The 23,948-nt window shown below is 45.1% G+C and overlaps 1 protein-coding gene across 1 annotated transcript in view; it reads left to right on the top strand.

Annotated features, from left to right (window-relative positions):
- ATP7B (ATPase copper transporting beta) overlaps positions 1-23,948 on the top strand; it is a 61,354-nt gene that overhangs the window by 27,223 nt on the left and 10,183 nt on the right. Inside the window, exons 4-14 of the mRNA XM_040991082.1 lie at positions 3,671-3,916; positions 5,872-6,035; positions 10,889-11,050; positions 11,919-11,995; positions 13,390-13,564; positions 14,699-14,932; positions 15,392-15,483; positions 19,283-19,410; positions 19,521-19,675; positions 19,867-20,001; positions 22,688-22,882. Coding sequence (XP_040847016.1) covers positions 3,671-3,916; positions 5,872-6,035; positions 10,889-11,050; positions 11,919-11,995; positions 13,390-13,564; positions 14,699-14,932; positions 15,392-15,483; positions 19,283-19,410; positions 19,521-19,675; positions 19,867-20,001; positions 22,688-22,882 — 1,763 coding nt within the window. The remainder of the gene's footprint in view (positions 1-3,670; positions 3,917-5,871; positions 6,036-10,888; positions 11,051-11,918; positions 11,996-13,389; positions 13,565-14,698; positions 14,933-15,391; positions 15,484-19,282; positions 19,411-19,520; positions 19,676-19,866; positions 20,002-22,687; positions 22,883-23,948) is intronic.

Raw genomic sequence — 23,948 nt, 5'->3', positions numbered from 1 at the left:
CTCCCATTTCACATTGTAAAAGGGGAAGTCCTGTGTGGCATAATAAGTTAGACTGCTGCCTGCAGTGCCGGCTTCCCATAGGGGTGCTGGGTTGAGGCCCAGCTGCTCTATGTCTGATCCAGCTGCCCGCTCATGCCCTGGGAAAAGCAACAGAGGGAAGAATAAGCGTTTGGGATCTGCACTCAAAGTAGGAGACCTGGATGAAGCCACAGCCTAGCCCAGCCCTTACTGTTGTAGATATTTATGGAGTAAACGAGCAGACCAGACAGAAGATTTCTCTATCTTTTCCTCTGCTACTGCTTTTTGTATAAACAGAGTACATCTTAAAACAAACAGAGACCAGAGGTAAAGTCTTTCAGAAGTCTGGAAGCTTCCTCCCTCACACACTAACTTTCTCTGCCCCTATCTTCCCCGTATCAGGCTTTCTTTTTGTACCCTGTGCCCACTCTGTAATCCTCATGGCCCACTTCCTTATTTTCAGCTGAGGTCCTACAGACTTTGCTAAATATGTTTCCTTGTATTTAGCAGTGTGTAGGTTTGTGCTGTATATTGACCTGTAGCCTCCTCTGCAGTCTGTGCTTCATCACAAGCAGATCTTTACATCTGTGAGAGTGTCTGCAGTCTCACCTTTAGGAGCTACGTAGCATTTGATCACAGGGACCTCCTGTTGTTTCTTCAGTTTCTTCCAGCCACTGCTCCCATCTAGTCTGTGTATATGTGATTATAAATAACATTGATGGGTTAACATTGAGGCTAAATCGAGGCATTTACCTAATTACTAAAAAATTAGGCTCTGTTGGGCCCAGCACAGTAAGCTAGTAGAGAAATCCTTGACTTGCATCCTCCGGGATCCCTCCATTTGGGGTGACTGTTCATGTCCCGACTGTTCCATTTGCCATCCAGCTCCTTGCTTGTGGCCTGGGAAAGCAGTTGAGGACAACCCAAAACCTTGGGACCCTGCACTTGCAGGGGAGACCTGGAAGAAGCTCCTGGCTCCTGGCTTTGGATAGGCTCAGCTCCAGCCATTGCGGCCAGTTGGGGAATGAACCAGTGGATGGAAGATCTTTCTCTCTGTCATTCTTTCTCTCTGTATATATCTGCCTTTTTAAGTTAAAAAAAAAAATCTGTTAAGTGCCAAGCAGTTTAGGTCACAATTTTTGATAATAGCAAACTGACTTTCAAAAGCAAAATTGAGGTTGATATTGTGGTAGAGCAGGTAAAGCTGCTGCTTGCAATGCCAGTGTCCCTTATGGGTGCCTGTTGTGTCCTGGTAGCTTCAGTCTGATTCAGCTCCCTATTAATGGCCTGGAAAAAGCAGTGGAAGATGGTCCAAGTGCTTGGGTCAGTGCGCCTCCTACACACATACAGGAGACCCAAATGAAGCTTCTGGCTTCTGCTTGGCTTCACCCTGGAAATTGTAGTCACTTGGGGAATGAACAAACAGATGGAAGAGCTCTCCCTTTCTCTTTCTCACATGCTCTCTCTCCTTCTCCCTCTTCCTATAACTCTGACTTCCAAATAAATAAATAAATATAAAAGTAGAAGTTGAATTCCCATGCTTGCATAGCCACTTGTCACATTAGCATAAATTGAGAAAGGATCCAGTATCATTGCTTTGTAAGGATTTTGTGATTGTTTTCAACTTTAATACTCTCCAGGAAGTCTAGAATTTAGCTGGATTTTAGATAAAGACACAGGTAAATCCAGCAGGCAGCTGAAGGGCTGAGAAAGGGAAGGTTGAACATGTGCACAAGAGTAATGGGTAGGGGAGGAGGGGTGTTTGAAGCTCATAGCCACAAAATAGATTTTTCAACTTTGAGATCTAAAGAAAGAATCATTTTGAACAACAACAAAGTCCGCAGAGTGAACCTGGGTAATGTGATAATCTCTGTATCGGGAAGGAGGGGTTCTGAAAGGCCACTGTGTGGAGGAGGTCTGTGCCAGAGGGGTTGACGGTGCGCTTGGCTTGGTGATGGAGTCAGTGGGCTTTCGCATTTGAGTATGATAATGAGGCCAAATTACAACTGAAAAAAAGATCTGTTTATTTTCCTTTAAAGTCATAGTTACAGAGAGAGATAGCCCATCTGTTGGTTCACTTCTCAAATAGCTGCAATGGCCAGAGCTGGGGTGGTCCAAAGCCAGGAGCTTCTTTTGGGTATCTCACATGGGCACAGGGACCCGAGGTCTTGATCCATCCTCCATTACCTCCCCAGGCCATTAGCAGGTAGCTGGATCAGAAATAGAAGGGTCAGTCAGAAACTGGTGCCATAGGTGAAGTGTTAGCCTATTATGTCACCATATTGGCTCCTGTGATTATTATTATTATTTTAATTTATTTTTATTTACTTGAAAGATATGATTTCAGATAAGGGCTGAGGCTCTGGCAGGCTGAAGCCGGAAGCCAGGGGCTTTTTTTGGATCTTCCATGTAAATGGCCTGGCCCCAAGCACTTGGACCGTCTTCCACTAATATTCCCAGCCTATTAGCAGGGATCTGAATTGGAAGTAGAGCCCATTTAAGATGCTGGCATTGCCAGTGGCGGCTTTACTTGCTGCACCATCTCATTGTCTCTATGCATCTTATTCTGAGTAAATTATGCATTAGAGAGACAGGCAGACAATGTGGTACTGGCAAAAGGGTAGATAAGGTCAATGAGCCTAGAAATAAGTGCCGACCTATGTGGCTTCCCTGATCTATGACAAAAGTGCCACAGGGACACAGAGGGCAGCAAAAGTGCCACAGGGACTGGGTCTTTTCAGCCTGTGGTGCTGGATGATTGGGATAACCATTCACATAGTCAGCTGGAAAGAGATTCACCTTAACTCTTACCTCAGCACAGATATACAATGGGAATGTGTCAAAGAGTTGAATGTGGATGCTGGTTAAAATAGTTGAGCGTTTAGAAGATAGTACCATGAATATTTTCCCAGTGTTTGGGTGTGCAGTCTGTTAAGGTAGCATAAAAAGTGCTAGTTTCTTTATTAAAAGGCTGGCACATTAGGCTTTATTAACATTAAGAACTTCTTTTGATCAAGATACCATTAGGAAAAAGAACACAAACCACAGCCTGGGAGGAGCTGTTTGCAGTGTGTACAAACGACAAGGCATTCATATCTTGAGTATATCTAGAACTTCTACAAACAACAATAAAAGGGCAGGCCAACCCATAATGGTGTGATTTTCATGGGGAAGAAATGTAATCTGTGCCAACTAGAATGTAGTTGTTGCAAAAGGGCTGGACTCTGGAGTAAGCAGACATTTCTTAGACACGAATGTCACTATTTGGAGGCTAATGAACTGCTTGTGACTCATTTCCTCATCTCTGAGGTGGAGATACACAGTCACCATGTAGGGTCACTGTAAGAATTAAAGGAGATCATACACATAAGTGCTTAGCAGAATGCCTGTGAGTTATCACTGCTGTCATCGCTATCTAAGTTGAACATTTGACCTATTCTTTGTAATCATTCTTGAAATCCTGTTATATTGTCGGGTATCTGTGAATGTATACCTCTGTCTTATTATGGGGATATTCAGAAATACACTGACCCCACTGTGGCTTTCCTAGGAGCTTTAATCTAAATGTCTGGCTTGTACCTCCTGGTTCTGAAAAGAAATAATACTATTCTTTGTTCTTCTAATTTGAGTTATTTCTGATATTTTATCCTAGAAAGTGACTCAGCCAGCCTTGCTGTTGAGAGTTCCACCGTGCAAACTAAAAATGCTGCACCTGTGTCCGTGTCAGAGCTTGCTGTCCCCAATGGGGAGCACCCTGAAAACCAACACCCTGGCCGCTCATCAAAGTCCCCATCGTCCACATCAACAGTGGCTCCACAAAAATGCTTTATACAGATCAGAGGCATGACCTGTGCATCCTGTGTATCTAACATCGAAAGAAATCTTCAGAAAGAAGCTGGTAAGAGAGCTACACCCTTGTGGAACTTGGCAATGCTGCGTAGAGGCTGTCGGTCCTCCCTACTTCTTTAACTGTGTTTCTCAACAGCCCCGATAGTTGGTCACAAGTCCATCATATGCCATTACAGATCTTTGTCTGAAGTTCTTGAGCTGTTGGCATTCTTTTTTTTTTTTTTAAAGATTTATTTTCATTTTCATTGGAAAGTCAGATATACAGAGAGGAGGAGAGATAGAGAGGAAGATCTTCTGTCCAACGATTCACTTCCCAAGTGGCTGCAACGGCTGCAGCTAGGAGCCTGGATGCTCTTCTGGGTCTCCCACATGGGTGCAGGGTCCCAAAGCTTTGGACTGCCCTTGACTGCTTTCCCAGGCCACAAGCAGGGAGCTGGATGGGAAGCAGGACCACCAAGACACAAACCAGAGCCCATATGGGATCCTGCCATGTGCAAGCCAAGGACTTTAGCCATTAGGCTCTATGCTTGGCCTGAGCTGTTAACATTCTTGGCTAGATGATATCTCCAAGTTAGCCATGACAAGTCCAATTTAAAGGCAGAGTCTCTGGTTAGTCTTTTCAGTTAACTCTTCCCCATATTATCGTATATTTTCTTCCTTCCTTCCTTTCTATAAAATGAGTAAATTATTTACATTTTGTGGAGGACTTTCAATTTCGATTAGTTGTCCTATTGTGCTTGTAAACCATAGAGGATTGTAAAATTGTCAAGGTTTTGTCTTCCAAACTGTATTTCTAATACTGTCTCTTTGTTTTCCTCTTTGGAAAAAAAAAAGGCTTACTTATTTGTTTGAAATGCAGACCATGTGTATGTGTGTTTATGTGTGTGTGAATGGGAGAGAGAGAATGACAGGGGCCTGGGAGGAGAGAGTAACAGGGAGAGATACCTCCTATCTGTTGGTTTATTTCCCAAATGGCCACATTGAGGAGAATGAAGGCAGGAGCTTGGAACTCCTGCTGGGTTTCCCATGTGGGTGATAGGGGCCTAAGTACTTGGGTTATCTTGTTCTGCTTTCCCAGGCACATTAGCAGGGAGCTGAATTGGAAGTGGAGCAACCAGGACTTAAACCAGCACGCAGATGTGATGTGGTGTCACAGGTGGCAGCTTAAAGCGCTGTGCCTTGACACCAGCCCCCAGCACTGTCCCCTAAACCTGAAAGTTCAACCAAAGTCTTATCTTAATCTTTTGCTTGGTATGTATCTACCTTTCATGCTCTTTGCTTCCTCACCTCCCTACGCTATTAGAATCAGCTAAATTCAGGGGTGATGTTCTTCCAGCTTCTTGTTCTTTATGCACTATAGCTTCAGTTAACCTATAATCTTTTAGTGCCCATGCTTCTGTGCTGACTTTCATGCCTCATTTTATCCCTCCTGCCGTACTGTCTAAAGTAGATCATGCCTGTCATTTAACTCTCTTAAACTAACATAATAGTATAACCAAGGTAGTCTGTGAGATTTCTGTTTTTTTTTTTACTCCTCAAAAACCATTAGAAACTGAAAAGGGATAAGGAGAACCTCTTTTGAAAAATTTCAGGTTTGGAGAGAAAAGTACGTTATCTCCTTTCTGTGACGCTAGGTGATAGCAGCAGACAATATCCAGTGCCTGGATTTATTTTGGGATCTTCTAGCGATTTACTCTGCTGGCTACATCACATCACCCAGATCGAGTGTGCCAGAGTCTGGTCCAGCAAGATCCTTAGGTGACCTATTTGACTCGTACAGTTTGGAGAGTATTGCTCTAGAAATAATTCTCAAACCTGACCATGTATTAGATTCACTTTGGCAATTTTCAAAAAATATGTCTGATCAATTGGTCTGGGTTAGGGGTCATGTATTGTGATTGGTTTCAGAACCATTTTTCTCGAGGTGTCTTTATTAGGTTCTGTTGGCCACACCCTCTCTGGGGCCTTGCCCAGAGTGCTATAACCATGACCTTTTGGTTTCAGGTGTTCTATCTGTGCTCGTTGCATTGATGGCGGGAAAAGCTGAAATCAAGTACAACCCGGAAGTCATCCAGCCCTCCGGGATAGCTCAGCTCATCCAGGACCTTGGCTTTGAGGCTACAGTCATGGAGGACATCACAGGCTCAGATGGTGACATCGAGTTGATCGTAAGTATCCTTACTACCTGAGAGAATGCAGGCTTTGGAAAGTTTACAGCTGACTTCTAACAGTGGCCATCTTTGTCATCAGTAAATTTTCCACCCATTGTGGATATAACCCATTTTTGCTGGTGAGTGTTGTTTGGCTTTGCTTTGAGTCTTAACACCAATGATCACTTTATTTTATGTAGGAAGGGCAGTTTATTTCAAAAAATCAGAGGAGGGAATTCGGTCATGTACAGTCAAGAGTATTCAAGAAGAAGCAATTGAGACTGTGTTGTAGTTTGGGGGCAGTTGAATTTGAACACAGCCATTCATGCCTGAAAAGCAGCTAGAACACCTGCAGGTGTCTCCTAAGGCAGAGGAGTCCATGTGGTGCTGAACCCCATGAACAGGAGTGAGTGTGGCATGGCAGTTTAAATACCACTTGGGACTCCTGCCTTCTGTGTCGCTGTGGCTCGGTTTGAGTCTGGCTCTGCTTCCAGTTCCAGCTCCGTGCTGACATGTATCCCAAGAGGCAGGCAGCAGTGATGGCCTAAATTATTCTGTCCCTGCCACCCATTTGAGAGACCCAAATTGTGTCTCTGAATCTGGCTGCAGAATCAGTCTCCTGGTTCCAGCCAGCCCCAACCCTTACTGTTGGGGCATTTGGGGAGTAAGACAACAGGTGGGAGATGTCTCCATTGTCTGTTTCATTATAAATAAGTGTGTAATACATATAAACAGATGAAGTGGGCTTGTTTGTAGGCACAAAGTGATTAATGACCCCAAAGTACCCAGTCTAAGGTGAATGCCCTAGGTGTTGCTGTTGCCAGCATGTTCTGGGTGGGGAAGTGTTGTTTCTGTTGTCCCATAGTTACTAGCTTCAAATAACAACAATTATTGTTGAGAACAGCCTGTCATTTAGTACTAACACCATGCTGTTTCAAAAGCACTTTTTGTACAAAGAAAGCTCTTCTGTGTAAATAAAGAGGGACTTAGAAGAAACTCTCAAAGCATTGAGTAATCCTGCTTCGCTGAGGTAAAAGGGACTTGTGCGCTTAGTCACTGCCATTAGTGTGAGTAAATGTTTGAAGAAAGAATGTCAGGACAGGAGTAGCACATTGAGGTCCCATAAACCACAGTGCCTGTAGTGTATGCCTTTCTGTGCCGAGGGACAAAGTCAGCACTCGGACCATCCCTGCTGCAGCCTGTAGGTCCCCATGCAGACATCTCTGCCTGCTCAGGTACTGTGTGCAGAACTGGAATTAAGCATGTTGTTGCAAAAGGTGAAAAACTATTCCATTGTGGTGTGTTCTGATTTTCAAAAATGATAAACATCAATAGCTATGCTGTCCTCATGTGCTGACAGACCTTTCATGTGATCTTTGGTGTTTCATTAATTTGTTACTGATAGAAGAGAGAACAGCGTGATTTACCTAAGCCAGATTCCAGGAATGGCACATCACACCTCTGGTTCCTTTTGTCTCCTGGCAGAAAGTACAGCATGGCGTGGCAGAAGTGGGGTAGGCTCAGGCTAGGTCTGAATTCTGGCTGTGGCCTTGTCTGTGATGACTCATGAGGTGGACAGCAGTGGCTCACAGCAGGCCCAAGAGCCAGGCTCTCTGGGTTGCTGCTGCAGCCCTGCCCCTTGCTGGGTGTGTTTGTTTGGGAAGTTAGCTCTGAGGCACTGTTGTTTTGAGACCTGCCTCATAGGAGTGGTGTGAGCAGTTCAGTCACTAGGAGAGCACCTGGCACATGGTAAGAGCACAGTCAATGCTACCTGTTCATATTATTCTTGTTAAAAAGCAAAGGATAGGTCAGAAGCACCATTGGTCTGTTCTCAGACTCAGAGATTCTACGAAGTTTGCCTGATGGTCCTCACTTCCCTGTCTTGTCTTTGGGTCCCCAGCCAAGTGGAATGCACATTGATCACAGAGGAGTACCTCTGTTCTTCCTCAGGTCCTGATGGTACCCTCTGTGTGGTCTGGGATTACTTTTGGGAGGCAGTTCCTGTCATGTCATCCCAGCAATGTTCATTGCCAGTCAGTGGGTCTGTATTGCCGTGTGGTTAGTAATGGGCTGGGGGCCCAGCTGTCACTGTGGACTTGCCTCTTCCTCTTGCACGTCTTGTGCACAGTCAAGATTGGCTGTTGATGGGTGCCTGAGCACCTCATGCTATCTGCCCCATGTTTCCCACTCTGTTACTCTTGTCTTTAACCATCAGCACCCTCTCCATGTTTTGGGATCCCCTCAGATTGCATGTCTCTGACAGAATCTTCTTCCTAAATATTTTCCTCCTGTTGGTAAACGCAGTAAGGTGTTGTCACCCTGGGAGCTGTTGCTGCAGCCTGGACCACAGCAGCACTTGGCAGGGTGGGAGTCTTGCAGCAGTTACAAGGGTTGAGCAGAGGTGCATGTCCTACCCTTGAAGGCAGTGATCTCGGTGTTGCTGGTCAGACAGCTGTGAGAGGACAGACACTTACAGAAGCCCCACACTATTAGAGCCAGAAGTCACACCTAGGGCTGTGGTTGTCTGCTTAGTGATCGGCCGCCTCCTCCTGTGCTTGGATTAGGCAAGAACTATTCTTTATATCCCAGAAGCTGCTGAGGGGTGCCAGCGGTGGCACTAACGTGAAACATTTACCTGATATGTTAGACAAGAGCAGAGCTGAATGATACAACTCTGTTGTAGCATTACCCAAAAATACACCCTGTACCATCTGTGAGGTGTTAGTGCAATCTGCTCCAGGGTGCATGTGGTCTGGAACATAGCAAGCTTGTTGCTGTCCTGCACTATTTGAGCAGGACATGGAGAGGGTCCGGACATGTCCGGCAGGACAGCAACAAGCTTGCTATGTTCCAGACCACATAGATGGTTTTGCATTCTAAAAAATAAAGCATTAAAAGGGCCAGCATTGTGATACCACATGTTAAGCTCCTATCCACAGTACTGGCACCCATATAGGTACCAGCCTGACCCAGCTCCCTACTAATCTGCTTGGAAAGGCAGCCGAAGATGGCCCAAATGTTTGGAATCTGCACCAATATGGGAGACCCAGAAGAAGCTCCTGAATCCTGGTTCTGGTCTGGCCCATTCTGGCCATCATGGTCATCTGGGGAGAGAATCAACAGATAATTGGTCTCTGTCTCTCCCTGCCTCTGTAACTCAGCCATTCAAATAAATGTATAAATAGAGCCGGGTCATGTAGCAGGTCATTTTTCAGTTCTCTTGGTACTCGCTGCGCTGGTTTCTATAGTGGTTATACTAGCCTATACTCACAGTATCGGTGAAGGAGGGTACCTTTCTTTTTACATCCACATCAGCAGGTGTTCTTAGTAGAGTTCTCAATGTAGGCCAGTCTCATTGGTGTTAGGTAGAACCTCAGTTTGGTTTTCATTTGTATTTCCCTGATAGCTGGGAAGCCTGAGCATTTCTTCATATGTCTATTAGCCTTTTGAATTTGTTCTTTTGAAAAACATCAGTTCATTTCCTTAGCCCATTTCTTGTTTGTTTTGCAGTTGTTTCTGAAGCTCTTTGTAAATCCTGCATATTAGTCCCCTATTGGTTGTGTAGTGTGCAAAGCTTTTCTCCCATTCTGTTGGTTGCTTCTTTTGCATTTTTTGATCATTTCCTTTGCCAAACAGAAGCTTCTTAGTTTGATATAGTCCCATTTGCAAAATATGAGTTCAGTAGCTCTTTTAATAACCTTGGGTCTGTTCTGATATTTTCACATATTTTCTTGGGTTCTGGGCCACATTTGGAAAGCCACCATGATTTCAGGGTCCTGCCTGAATGCAAAAAAATGTCTGCATCAGTAAGAATGTCTTTGAACCCAGGCATCCCTACCCTTCCAGGCCTACTGCCTCCCATTCCAGGGATTCCTCCAGGAAAATGTCCATCCCCTCTGGGAAACCATGGGAGCAGAGCCACACTGAGCTCCTAGCTGCCCTCTGACTTCTTGCTCCTGCTGGGCTCTGGAGTGTTCCTGTTGGACCTACTCAACCCTGTTCTTTGTTCATATTTGTTTCTGATGTCATACTTTTCTGGACCCTTGGTTTACAGGCAAGGGAAGATCAGGGGCTGCTTATTCCCAGTGATCCAGAAGTCTGTGTGCTTTCTCTTACCAATTGCAGCATTGAAATGCAGTAGGTTTTATTGCAGTGGCTCTGTCACAATCTCGGATAGCAGCATTCAGCTTCTGCAGTTTGATGATGACCCTGGATGTCTTGGCCAAGAGTTAGTTTGACGGCATCTGTGAGAGTCAGTGACGTTCTGATGTTGATCATTATTTAGGGCTTCAATGGCAGCCTCTCTTCTACTGCCTAATCATCTCAATTTTCTCTGCATTTTCAACTCCCATTTCTTGAGGGGTACCAGTGTCTAGTTCAGTTATACCTTCGTTGTCCATTTCTAGATCACTTTCTTCACTTGATATCTTCTCATCTTTGTTTTCCTCTTCCTTATGGCTATTTTTTCTTTCTTTGTGTTTTCTGGTTTGACTTTGTGAGAAACAGGTGACACTTCTTTCCTACCCTAAGCCGTACTGATCTACTTTCTCAGGAAGTGCATTTCCTCAATGTACAGAAAGCTCAGATCCTGCTTACACAGTTTCACAAAGGTCCAAAGCTTGCTCACTGTTGTGGATCTGTGGTGAGGAGGCAGCAGATGTGGCCCGAGGCCGCTGTGGCCTGATTCCAGGCAGGAGCAGTGGCTCAGCATGACTGTGTAAAAGAGGAAGGACTGAGAATCTTGTACATGGAGTTTGGAGGTGGGAATCCAGAGTTTTGGGCAGGGTTCTGGGAGGGGTGCAGGCCATGACTCCCCAGCGTGCTTTGAGCAGGCTCTCTCAATCCTGAGTGGGTTTTGTCCTGTGTTTCAGATCACAGGGATGACGTGTGCTTCCTGTGTTCACAACATAGAGTCCAGGCTCACAAGGATGAATGGCATCACCTACGCCTCTGTGGCCCTCGCCACCAGTAAAGCCCACGTGAAGTTTGATCCAGAAATTATTGGTCCAAGGGATATTGTGAAACTTATTGAGGTAGGCATTCCTTGAAAAAATTATACCCACCTTTGTAAAAATAGCAATATGCAGTCATTGAAGAAAAATGAGGAAGTATAGCTAAGTAAAATGAAGGCGTGAAATGCACCTGAAGTCCTTCAACTTTCCCATGTGAAATAACTTGAGGGTGGGCATTTGGCTTAGCACTGAAGATACCCACATCTCATATTCAGTGTCTGAGTTCATTACCCATCTCTAGCTCCTGACTCTGTGTTCTGCTAATGCAAACCGTGGGAAGCAGTGAGTGGGTTGCTGCAACCCAAGGGGTAAAGCTGACTGGCTTTCATGACTCCCCTTCTGGATCTGGGAGTCAGACATCCTAAACAATGCCTTTACTGCTGTGCCAGCTGCTCATCCCCCAACGCAGGAAACTTCCGACTGGAAGAATTCCAGATACCTGAATGAATGAAGAAGCTGAAGGTTGAGAGTTCAATACTTTGCTCAAAGCCACAGCATTATTGGAAGATCTCAATCTGATTATCTATCTCTTGCCTTTTGAATAAATAAAATAAAACTTAAATGAAAGCATACATTTAAAAAAAAAAACCCTTGAATTTCAGAGTTACCACTGTTTAGCTTTGGAGTCTGGTAGAGTGACCTCAGAATCCATGGCCTTGGCCAACAGAGGGAACAGGCCAAGGGGCCACCTCTTCAGGGGTGATGCAGTCTCTAATTATGGATGGGTACAGAATCTCTGAGCAGGATTTGTGAGGTAATCTAGGTACACCTACATTCCTGTGACCTCTTTTAGATTCGTGTTCTAATTTCTAAAGCTGTGAGGTACTTTCTACCAATGATTGTTTTAACTAAGAACCTTCCTCCTTGTTTCTTGCTCCTCTCGTTTTAGGAGATTGGCTTTCAAGCTTCCCTGGCCCAGAGAAACCCCAATGCTCATCACTTGGACCACAAAGTGGAGATAAAGCAGTAGGTAGAACACAGAGGATAACCAAGTGTCTCCGTGTCCGTGGATCCAAGTGCATGGCACATGCTGTGCAAATGCCCCCGGCTTGTCAGTGTCCCCACTGCCCTTGACTTGGCTGGGACCTTTGTACCCTCCTAATGGTAACCCTCAGAAATGGTGTTGTCCAGTAGAAGTTTCTGTGATGATGTCAGCTTCTACATCTGCCTATTGTCAGGTGCAGTTAGTGAGCACTTGCACTGCACCTCATGTAACTGTGTAACAAGTTTTAAAGTTTTATGTAATTTTAATTCAACCACAGATGTGTACCATTCAGATTGGGAAGGCAGGAATATAGGCTTCTTTTTCAGTATTTGCTTGGATTCTATAACTACAATTTAAGGCCAGGAATCATGGCTAAAGAAAGGGAGATGGACTTGGAGGAGGTCTGGAATAACTTTGTTTCAGGGGTCACTTATTCATTCAGCAACCTTAAAGGTTGCTGTTGTAACTAGCCTTTGTGCCAAGTGCTGGGGCTGAATAGAATGTCATCCCCAACTTAAAAGGGCATGTAGTCTGACATGGAAAGTATGAGTGAACCAGTGACAGGTAGGTTCTAGAAGGTTTAGGAAACTTTGAAGTGGAGGATGCAAAATCTGAGCATCCGAGAATGAGTAGAAGTTAATTGAGCTGAAGGAGATGGGATTGGAGGAGGAAGAGGGGAAGGGCTCCAGGAAGCCTCTGTTGCTTGGCATGATTAGTGTGCTGGGGTGCAAAGGGACCGGCGGAAGAGGCATCTGGAAAGCAGTGACTCTCCGGGAGCCTTGAGCAGGCAGCAGCCAAGCAGTGCAGGCCAGTGGCTCGCAGGCAATGCTAACGTTCATGAGAGCTGCCTCAGTCACTTGGTTGAAATTTCCTGGCAGCTATAGCTAGTAGGAGACCTCAGCTGTCACTCCTGACTTTTGGACTTCGGTTTCACTCTTCCCACTGACTCAATTTTAAAAGTAATTGTTTAGAAGTTGAATGTTTAAAATTGAATGGAACATTTATTTTACCAATAAAATCCTACTTTTATCTGGTTCCTTCTTGGAGGTTCTATGGGATTGCATTTTGAATAGAGAGTTGTGGAGTGAGAATAAAATCCTACTGTATCTGGTTCCTTCTTGGAGGTTCTATGTGATTACATTTTGAGTAGAGAGTTGTGGAGTGAGAATGTTAAAACTCTTTGGGACTTCCATTGGCTCACATATAAATTGAGGGTAACCTGTCAGCTGTGTGAAGGCGAGGGCTGGGCCTAATCTTCTCCAGAATACCCTCGTAGCCTGGTGCAGGCCTTTTATGTTTCTGCATTTTAACCCTAAGTAGTTTGTCTCAAGTGTGATAAAAGAGGCCTGGCCTGATTGATACAATTGCTTTCCAGGTGGAAGAAGTCTTTCCTGTGCAGCCTGGTGTTTGGCATCCCTGTTATGGGGTTAATGATCTACATGTTGATACCCAGCAATGGGACCCACGAGTCTATGATCCTGGACCACAACATCATTGGAGGACTGTCCATTCTAAACCTCATCTTCTTTATCTTGTGTACCTTTGTCCAGGTGTGTATTGGAAAGTTGAGCAAAACTCTACCCTCTGTATCTGTGTGTGACCAGTGGAAACTGCCCCAGATAATTGCTGCTTTTCCTCCCTACCTTATGACTAGTGAGGGGACAGGGGTGGTATGGCCTTCAGCATGGGGGACAAGAAGGGCCTGGTTTCACTGTGTTGCGTAGTTGTTTGTAACTCCAGCTGAACAATAGCCCTGCCTGCTGCAGGGAATGAGTGAACCTGTATGGCTCCAGTTTGCTCATTGCTTAGTTTAGTTTACCTTTGCTTTAGAAGCAGCAGCCAGCTCAAACTAGAGTTCATGCTTCTCCTGGAGCAGCATAGGTTCTTTATCTTTGAGTAAATAATAATCCAAGAGAGATGGCTGTCACGGAGTGTGTACTGTAGTAGTACAAACTCTACAGTACAGATAATAAGGAACACTAGTTGCATTTCTGTTGGGAAGTGTGCCCTCTGTGTCTGTATTGTGGAATATAAACTCCTGACTTCATGTTGGAACATGCAGGACTATTTGGGGGCAAGAATTTGTGGGCTATTTTTTTTCTCCCTATGTTTTCGTTTTAATTGCCAGTATAACATTGTGAGAAGTTCAAGCCATATTGAAGTATAACAAAAAAGCAGGAAGACTCACCTCTAGCCCAGTCTTACTACAGTTACTACAGTTTTATTACTTGTTGGGCATGTGTCTTTCCAGGTCTTCATTTATAGATAGAACACACATGTGGGCATGTATATGTCCACCACATAATGCAGACACAGGCTGACACACTGATACACTGACTTAACCATTTGTGGTGAGCAGTTCATGGCAGTGGTCATAGTTGAACACATTCTCTTCAGGGACTGTGTGGCATGGTCCACAGCAAAATGAACCCTGTGTCTTCCCATCATCCTCCTGTTGACGGACATTGCCGTTAATTGCTCTGGGTTGATTTCTGCTGATTGCTTGCACTCCCTTGATTGATCATCCATGGTCAGTAGTCCTCTGAATCAGAAACATTGTCACAGAGGAAAAAGTGTCATCGAGATTAGGAACAAACTTAGAGTATTTGTCATCCTGAGGGCCCATGCTTGTTCCTGAAACTCCCTGCCTTGCTTGTTGGTAGCCTTTGTTCTTTGTCTTCCAGTTCCTCGGCGGGTGGTACTTCTATGTGCAGGCCTACAAATCTCTGAGACACAGGTCGGCCAACATGGATGTGCTCATTGTACTGGCCACCACCGTCGCTTACGTCTACTCCCTGGTCATCCTGGTGGTTGCAGTTGCTGAGCAAGCGGATAGGAGCCCGGTGACGTTTTTTGACACCCCACCCATGCTGTTCGTGTTCATTGCCCTGGGGCGGTGGCTGGAGCACGTGGCAAAGGTAACTGCAGCTCTGGTTAAGAGTTGTTCTTTGAGTGATACGAATTCCAGTTGATCTGAGCACCGTGTTTAGAATTACTAATTGTACATGGTCTAGAGAACTCTTTAAGGAATATGAAACGTCTATGTGATTAGCTTCTCTGCTTACTAATCTCTGAATTAGTTGCTACTTCTGTAATCCCAGCTAATCTGATTAATTATTAAAACTTTTGTTCAGGTGCACTGTGTCAGGGAAAGAACCCTGGGCTTTAGGTAAGAGCCCACACCGTGTCTCAGTGCACCACTGAGTGTTAGCTTGACTTCATCGGTCCACAAAGCCATCGTTAAAACTCTGCATTAAACCTAGCATTGTGATGTGTTCTATAAGAGAGGGGTATGGATTATACAACAAATTAAAGTTGAACCTAAAAAAAAAAAATACAAATAGGAACATTTTTTCCCCATTTTGGTTATTTCCTAGAGCAAAACCTCAGAAGCCCTGGCCAAACTCATGTCACTCCAAGCCACAGAGGCCACCGTTGTGACCCTTGGTAATGACAATCTCATCATCAGGTGGGTTTTGTTCATCTGAAGTGCCCGAAGTTAATTTCTGTCAGCCTGGGTAACAGGCATCGAACTCCCATTGTGTAGTTGCACTAGACCTTGTGAGGGCTGGGTGCAGACACAGGGAGAGCCCACCCTTCAGTGTTCTGTGAACAAGAGCAAGAGTTGGAGCTGGAGGTGGGCCGTAGGCTAAGTGACAGACCCCTCGAGGGCTGTCCTGCAAGGGTCTCCATGGCTGGTGCACAGCGGTCTTTGGCAAGTAATTGAGGCAGTGACTGAGGATATGGGAAGCAATGCTGACTAGTGCAGGCACCTCTGATTTTCTTTATTCTCTAGATGCTGGTTTTTAAATCACAGAGACAGTTTTAGTGATGACTTGGTGTCTACCAGACACTTCTCAGCTGTTCACACACATTGTCTGATTTAATCCTGATGCCCCTCCTATAAGTGGGTGCTGTCTTTCTCTATGTTTGGAGTAGGAAGAGTGTGCAGGTCTGTGAGACGAGGCAGCTTGTCCAGGCCATGGTGGGCCCGTGGCAGAGCTGGGATCAGGCCCAGAGCCTTCCTTGAGCTAGCATGCAGCACCATGCCTGCCCTCGGGACTGCCTCCCACCCTTGACCGCCTTGGTGGCTTTGCCGTATTCTGTGCCTTGACTCATTTTATTTTGTCTATGAATTAACAACATGAGTGTTTCTGAGATGTGGAAATGTTCAGGGGGAAGCAAATCATCCTGCAGCTGCGCTTGTTCTGACTTATGTCTTTCCCACTCATCTTGCTAGACTGCTTTTCAGGGTGAGGTGCTCTTGTTGGCATGAGCTGCAGTTGTGTGTAACTGCTCCAGTGAGCTGAACACCAGCAGACAGACGTCTTTGCCTGAAGGCACAAACCAGCTGAAAGGTGAAGGCATGTGAGCTGACCCTGCCCCAACAGTTGTTTTCCAAAGATGGTGACTCAGATTGAGTTCCTCCTGCTGTCACAACAAGGTGGCACCATTTTTCAAGCTGGCAGTCAGAAGACCAGAGTCCATTCTGGCTGTCTCCTGTGAGCTGTGTGGCTGGGGTGCATCTGACGATTAATGCCTGTCTTGCACACTTCAGGGTATTCATTCCTGCCTGCCTCCCGACAAGATGCTTGTGGCCCTCAGTCACTCCCTCCCTGGGCCATTGGCCTCCCTTAAGGGGTATAGATGTGCTGTAATATGGAGTGGGCTGTGTGCCAGGCTGCCCAGTCCCTTTGTCTCCTGCATTGCTCTCCTATGTGAGCCTCTGCCCATGTAGAGAGGTCAGTGGTGCCCACTGTGCTCACTGGAGTTGCCCACATCAGCTGGCTTGTCACAGCAAGGTTCTGGCCTTTCCTCCCCGAGGCCTTTGCCGGGATACCTGCCCTTCCTCTTTACCCCAGTCTGGGGGCTGAGCACATCTGTAGTGTGTTATTCTTCCCCTTGCTGTTGCTACTCTGTCTCCCCTGTGGGATTTCTTCATTCTCTGCACTTAATCATGGCTACTCCTTGGGGGTTTAGTATTGACCCCTTTGTTGTTGTGGGGAACAAGCTGTGGCTGGAATGGAGCATCTCTGCAGTGCTCTGAGTGACCGGGTATGCAGGCCTTTCCCAATTCTACCTCTGGGTCCTGAGATTTCCCCCACCACCCACAGCCTTTCTTTTGGGGATTCCCAGCAACTGAGGCCCAGCCCAGTGCATCTTGCCCTTATCTGCTTCCCTGCTGTGTTCCACATCGTCCTCTTCTCCCAGTGCCTGTGGGTTTTGGGCATGCCAGATCCTCAGGGACAGCCTGGGGTCCTCTGTGGCACCTCTGCTTCCAAGCTCAGAACCCTTGAGTGCTGCTGCACCTTCAGGGCGCGATTGCTGCTGCAGCTGTTCAGGCCACCTTGAACTTCTCCCTAAAGCAGTCATCTCCTTGCCGGCCTGCTTCCAGCCTTATCTCCTTCAAAATGTTCTTCTCATATTCAAACTAGTGACCTTTCAGAAAGCACAAAATCAGTTTTATGTAGGATCTCCCAAAAGTTCACAGAAAATGCATGTTATGAAAAAAATTTTAATGCATTTTCCGCAAACTATTCTGAAGTTACTTCTATTACTCTGTAGCAGAAGATGCTTCAACAATTACCAGTTGTCCTGAGAATGAACTTCCTCTTTCTTCATTTCTTGAAGGATTGATTTGTTTGTTTGAAAGATCAACTCACCCAAACACAGAGAATGCTCCTCCATCTACTGGTTTGTTCCTCAAATGGACAGAAAAACTGTGATTGGGCCAAGCCAAAGCTAGGAGCCAGGAATTGCATCCTGATCTCCCACGTGGTGGCAGAAACCCAAGTACTTGGACCACCATCCCAGGCATGTTAGCAGGGAGCTGAATTAGAAGTGAAATAGCCAGGATTCAGACTGATGCTCTGATATGGGATGTAGTATTGCAAGCAGATCGATCCCTTGTGCCTGAATGCCTGGCCCCGGTGTTCCTTTAGAGGACAGTGAGATTAGCATCTTCTGAGCTCAGCCCTTCAATATAGCCTCTCTGTGCCATTGAAGAATCCCAGAAAGCTCTCCTGCCTATAGATTCCCCCTTGCCTGACTCCTGGTCCTCAGGTCGTGGCTTGATGTCAAGACAGATCTTCCATCCGCTGACTCACTCCCCAAGTGGCCACAATAGTTGGATCTGAAGCCAGGAACCAGTTTCTTCTGGATCTCCCACACAGGTGCAAGGTCACAAGGCTTTCCCAGGCCATAGGCAGGGAGCTGGATGGGAAGAGGAGCAGCTGGGTTATAAACCAGCACCCATATGTGTTCCCAGCGCATGCAAAGTGAGGACTTTAGCCACTAGGCTACCACGCCAGGCCCATCTACTCTCATATGTTAAAGACAAATACTGCACGCATGCATGGGCTTGACATTAAAAGACTTGCATGTCTTGGTCCCCACTTTCCCGCTTGAGGGTTTTCTGTTCCTATGTAATTAGGGTGGGAAGTAAAATCACCGAATTTATCAAACACAGTGGCTATTGTAGGTTTTCTGCTTGCCAGTTTATAATTACTGAGGAGGGAAAGCGAGGATGAAAGTGAGGCTCACAGCTGCTGGCAGAAACTTCAATCTGAAGAGTCACTAAGGGGAAAACCCCCAAACCCTGTCTTTGAGTTAAGGTTATTACTACTCAGTATTCTGGGGCGGAGGCAGGCAGACCTTAGCTCCTGAAGAACAGGTACTCTGGGCAGTAAATACAGAAGGAGACATGTTAACTGCCGTAAAGGACCATTCACCTTAAATTAAGTTGCTCCGAGGTAGAAAGATGTTAACTCAGATCAGAGATGAAGTCCCACGTCAGATTAAGCAGAGATCAGTATTACTAAAGATTTCTTAGAAGGGAACCCTTCGAGGATGTCCACATTATGCATCTTTCCTTTAACCCTCTCTGAGGGTTACATGAGGTTTTGCTGGAGGCAGGATCTGCCCTGTTGTCCTGGCACCTTTTGTTTCTGAAGGGCAGTGGGTGGTCTTCCTGCACAGGCTTCTCCTGCCCTTGGTGGTGAATCTCTAGGGTGCACGGAGGAGGCCTCGGAAGGGCCCTGGACCCAACACAGTGTAAATGTGTGTAAACAGTAGTTATGCCATTATTTAGGGAATAATGGTGAAGAAAAAAAGCCTTTACATGTTTACTACAGACACAGCATTTTTCTTTTGTTTGTTTGTTTTCAGTCCACAGTTGGCTAAGGGTTCCAGGGTTGTGGAACCATCAGGTACGGAGCTAGGGAGCTGTGAGTTGCCATGTGTGTTGACTTGAGTGATGTTCATTGCAGAGAGGAGCAGGTACCCATGGAGCTGGTACAGCGCGGTGATATCATCAAGGTTGTCCCCGGAGGGAAGTTCCCAGTGGATGGGAAGGTCCTAGAAGGCAACACCATGGCTGATGAATCCCTTATCACAGGTGAAGTGGCTTGTTTCATGCTTGCTTTGGTTATGTCATGGCAGCTGTCGGGCCATGCGAATGTTGAATGGGTCTGGCAAGTGACGGGTGTCCCTTTCCTCGGCCTCCAGGAGAAGCCATGCCCGTCACTAAGAAGCCAGGGAGCATCGTGATCGCTGGATCTATAAATGCACATGGTTCTGTACTTATTACAGCCACCCATGTGGGCAACGATACCACTTTGGCTCAGATTGTGAAATTGGTAGAAGAGGCTCAGATGTCAAAGGTAAAGGAAAACGTAAAATATCAACCTGTTCCCTCACTTTAGAAATTATGTAGAGTGTTATAGAATCAGGCACAACCTGAGTAGAGATTGATTAGTAAACGTGGAGAGAGAACCTTAATCCTTACCCGTACTTGTGTTTTATTTCTTCCTGAATCGTAATTCCCCATGATCTTGTTCTTTTATTTTCATAGGCACCGATTCAGCAATTGGCTGACCGGTTCAGTGGATATTTTGTTCCATTTATAATCATCATTTCAACCTTGACGTTGGTGGCATGGATTATAATCGGTTTTATCGATTTTGGTGTTGTTCAGAAATACTTTCCTGTAAGTTAAATGCCTTGGGCAAAATGATTGTTGTGTTTAAAAGAATCCATTACAATTAATCCTGTGTTAATTCCTCGGGTTCACTGAGCTTTAATTATTTGTTACATTTTTATGTGCTTGCTTCACTTATTGGCAGCAAAGTCTAAGTCATAATAAGACAGTCCCTCTATTTCTGCAGGTTTTTGTTAAAGTTGTCCTTTGCTCTCTCATGAAGTAATTTTCCACAGGCATCAGCTGGCTCAGGCTGTAACATTCAGAGCATTTATAGTGTGTAGAACTGGCCATTTTTGAGATTATTAGGCAAGTCTCTTTATAGTCTTGATGGCTTGGCAGAAGATTGTTCTTGTTCCTTAGATCCACCAATGCCATCTTAAGCATCCTAGCCTCCCAAGCTATACTAGTAGCTTTTTAATAATATTTATTAATATTACATGTGAGCAATGAATTGAATGGTTTTGAGTTTTAAGTGAATGAAAGGCACTGTCTTTTGCAAAATATTGTTTCATCAAACTTCAAAAGAAGCAAGTTGAGTCTAGCAGCTAAAGTCCTCTCCTTGAACACTCCAGGATCCCATATGGGCACTGGTTTTAATCCTGGCTGCCCTGCTTCCCATCCAGCTCCCTGCTTGTGGCCTGGGAAAGCAGTCCAGGATGGCCCAAAACCTTGGGACCCTGCACCTGTGTGGGAGACCTGGAGGAAGTTCCTGGCTCCTGGCTTTGGATCGGCACAGCACCGGCCATTGCAGTCACTTGGGAGTGAATCATTGGACGGAAGATATTTCTCTGTCTTTCCTCCTTACTATATATATCTGCCTTTCCAATAAAAATAAATAAATCTTTAAAAAAAAAGGGTGATGATTGAATATATAATCCATTCATTAGAAAAGTTATCTATTCAAGAAATTAAAACTGTATGCATCAACATGGGACAGCATTTTCCCCTATCCCATACCTAGTCTGCTGTAATGCGTACATTACCAAAGAGCCATAGGATAAAAACTGTAAATGTGAAATAGATTATTTTTCTCTATAGAAAATTTCTGTATACATCATATATTCTTGAGTTGTACATGATTGACATTTTCTCGCTCAAATTTCCTGTCTTAAATTTTAAAAATTACCCACTTAAATGTTTTCTAACCTCTGAGGAAGCCTTCGTGCTTTCGGTGTAACGTGTGGATATGTTCCTTGAATTTGCCAGTGACCATTGATTGGCTATGACTATGAGAAGATTCAGTCCTAAATGAGTTGGAAAATACGGCCTTTGCTCTGCCATGCTTCTCTGTCTTACTTTGGCTTCCTTTGTTTTTATCTACATTATCAGGGAAGATGCTGGCAAATGAGGTACTGCATATTCCTTTAAGGCACTGTCATTCCTCTGCTGCACAAAAGCATTTGTAGGGAAAGGTTCATGTTTACTTCTAGAAGTCTACCCAGTCCCACCAGAATACCAGCTGCTGTTTAGACCAAAGTTACTGGATTCTAAATCACATGATCTTTATTTCTAAACATCACATTGTATCTTAAACATCATGTTTCTACATAAACACAGTTATTCCCTTGAGACATAACTGATCTTTTAATAAAAAGCCTTATTTAGAACCCTTGCCTTTAAAAATCAAAGAATAAAGAGTAGTTGGAATCTAAAGAGATTGTGATCTGTTTGCTTTGATTTAGAAAGCATACTTTTTATTCTAATTAAGAGAATGCAATATCTCTGGATTGTTGTCCATAGCCAGCAGTCATTTTGAAAAATAAATCAAAGAATCTCAAAAATCTGAGAATGCAAATGATACTTGCCACCAAGTATCAGGAAGTAGACCCACATTTTGTTTATGTACTTTGGGTTTACAAAGAAAACAATAGTGAAAAATATAGAGAAGAAAATAAAGATGGTTTCAAATCATATCCCAAGAAGTAACCAGTTTTCTACTTTGGTGCATATTTTTCCCAGTATTTGTTGAAATGTCGTGTGTACATTTGGAACATAGAGTTTTGCATGAGTAAATCACAGTATATGCTTTTAAAATTCTGCTACATATCTGATATCCTCCAACAATTGCATAATATTTTATTACTCACTGTTAGTTAACCAGTTCTCTGTTGGTTGTTTTCAGTTGTTTGCAACTGTAAGAACAAAATACTATGATAAGTATATTTGTATGCTTTCCCACTTATATGATTGTTTCCCTAGAATATATTTCTTATAGATAAATTATAGCTAAAGCTTTTATAATGAAAAAATAATAATGCAATAATAATGATTTTCTTCATGTACCATGTGTGTTTGTATATTTATTTGTGTATTTCCTGGTTTAATCCTTAGTGCAGCCTGTGATCTGGATATAATCATTACCATTTTGTGTGGAAGGGGACTGGGCACCAAGCACCAGGAGAAGGAACTGCCTGGCCTGACTTCAAGATGTGTGTCCTTTATCCTGTCGGGGATTGTGGTTCTGCTCCTGCAGTGCCTGTTGGAAGGGAGCCTGTGGGATCGATGTTGAGAGCTAAGCTTGTAGAGCAGTGAAGTGAACTGGACCACTAAAGAAGTGCGGAATGTGATGATGTGTCCTAAACCCCAGCACGGCATACCCACTCCGTCCCCTCTCCCCACCAAAATGCTCTTTTGTGATTAGCATTGAGTGCAGATCCTCAGTGGACTCACTGCCTGCCTCTCCTCTTTTCAGAAGCCCCACAAGCGCATCTCCCAGACAGAGGTCATCCTCCGGTTTGCGTTCCAGACGTCCATCACAGTGCTGTGCATTGCCTGCCCCTGTTCCCTGGGGCTGGCCACGCCCACGGCGGTCATGGTGGGCACTGGGGTGGCCGCCCAGAATGGCGTGCTCATCAAGGGAGGCAAGCCTCTGGAGATGGCCCACAAGGTGAGTCCTTGGTCTGGCTCTCCCACCTGCCTGTGGAGGCTTTAAAAATTCTTCTTCATAGATAGTTACTTACTTAGTCTTTGTGATAGGTGCTTGCTATTCTCATTTTACAAATGAGAAAACGGCAGCAGGGGGTGTTAGATGACTTGCTACAATGCCTGCAGCTAGCAAGAATTCACAGCCTCATCATAGTCAAACAGAAAAGTGCTCACTCTGCATCTTTGGGATTAGTCATGAGGAGTGGATTACAGAACCACAGCTACCACTGCAGCTGGTCTTTGGGCCAGCATGCCACCCCTGACCTTCCGCCTCAGGTTTATTTATTCATGGTGAACAGTCGTGTGTGGGCCCTGTGCTAGGTTTTGGAGATGGTCGAGATTGAGCGCGTACAATTAATATCAATGGAGTATGCCAACAATGAATGCTGGGGGTCACAGGAGAGCGGACGGTATCAGGAGGACACTGAGAGAGGCCTGGCCTAGACCCGGGAGTTACATGGTGCAACAGGTGGTCAGGGAAAGGCGTCGGGAGGGCATAGTGAGTGAGAGTCAGCCAGATGACAGAAGAATGTTCCAGCAATGGGGAACAGTGAGAGGACCTGGGAGGCTGTGTTGCTTGCTCTACGACAGGCACCATAAAATCAGGGGTGAGTTTTCTCTCCACCGTTGTTCCCCCCTCCAAGCCTTCAGCTCAGTGCCTGACATGTCAGAAGCACTCAGGTTATTTGCTGAGTAAATAGAAAACGGGATAAAGTCACCAAGAGAGATGGAAAAGGAAAAAAACATGAGATGAGGCTGTTGAGGGGGCGCAGATTGCAAAGGGCTGGAAGGCTCGGTAAAGGAGTCTGAACTTGACCTTGAGAATGACAAACTAAGAGGGGTGTGGGGCGCCTCTGTGACTAGGTTGCTGTTGGGAATGTGTCTCTGGCTGTAGTGGGAAGGAAGGACCTGTGGAGGGAGATCAGTCACTCGTGTCAAGGACAGGTCTGGCATGTGGGGTTGGTAACAGGAAGCTGGATATACTGTTTACAAACACGCAAGAGCCACACTCCCAGCAGAACAACCTG

Source organism: Ochotona curzoniae, unplaced genomic scaffold, assembly GCF_017591425.1.
Source record: "Ochotona curzoniae isolate NIBS_2020 unplaced genomic scaffold, NIBS_Ocur_1.0 contig_64, whole genome shotgun sequence".
NCBI lineage: Eukaryota > Metazoa > Chordata > Mammalia > Lagomorpha > Ochotonidae > Ochotona > Ochotona curzoniae.
Note: the sequence above shows the minus strand (reverse complement) of the source record. Positions and strands in the feature narration are given on the sequence as shown.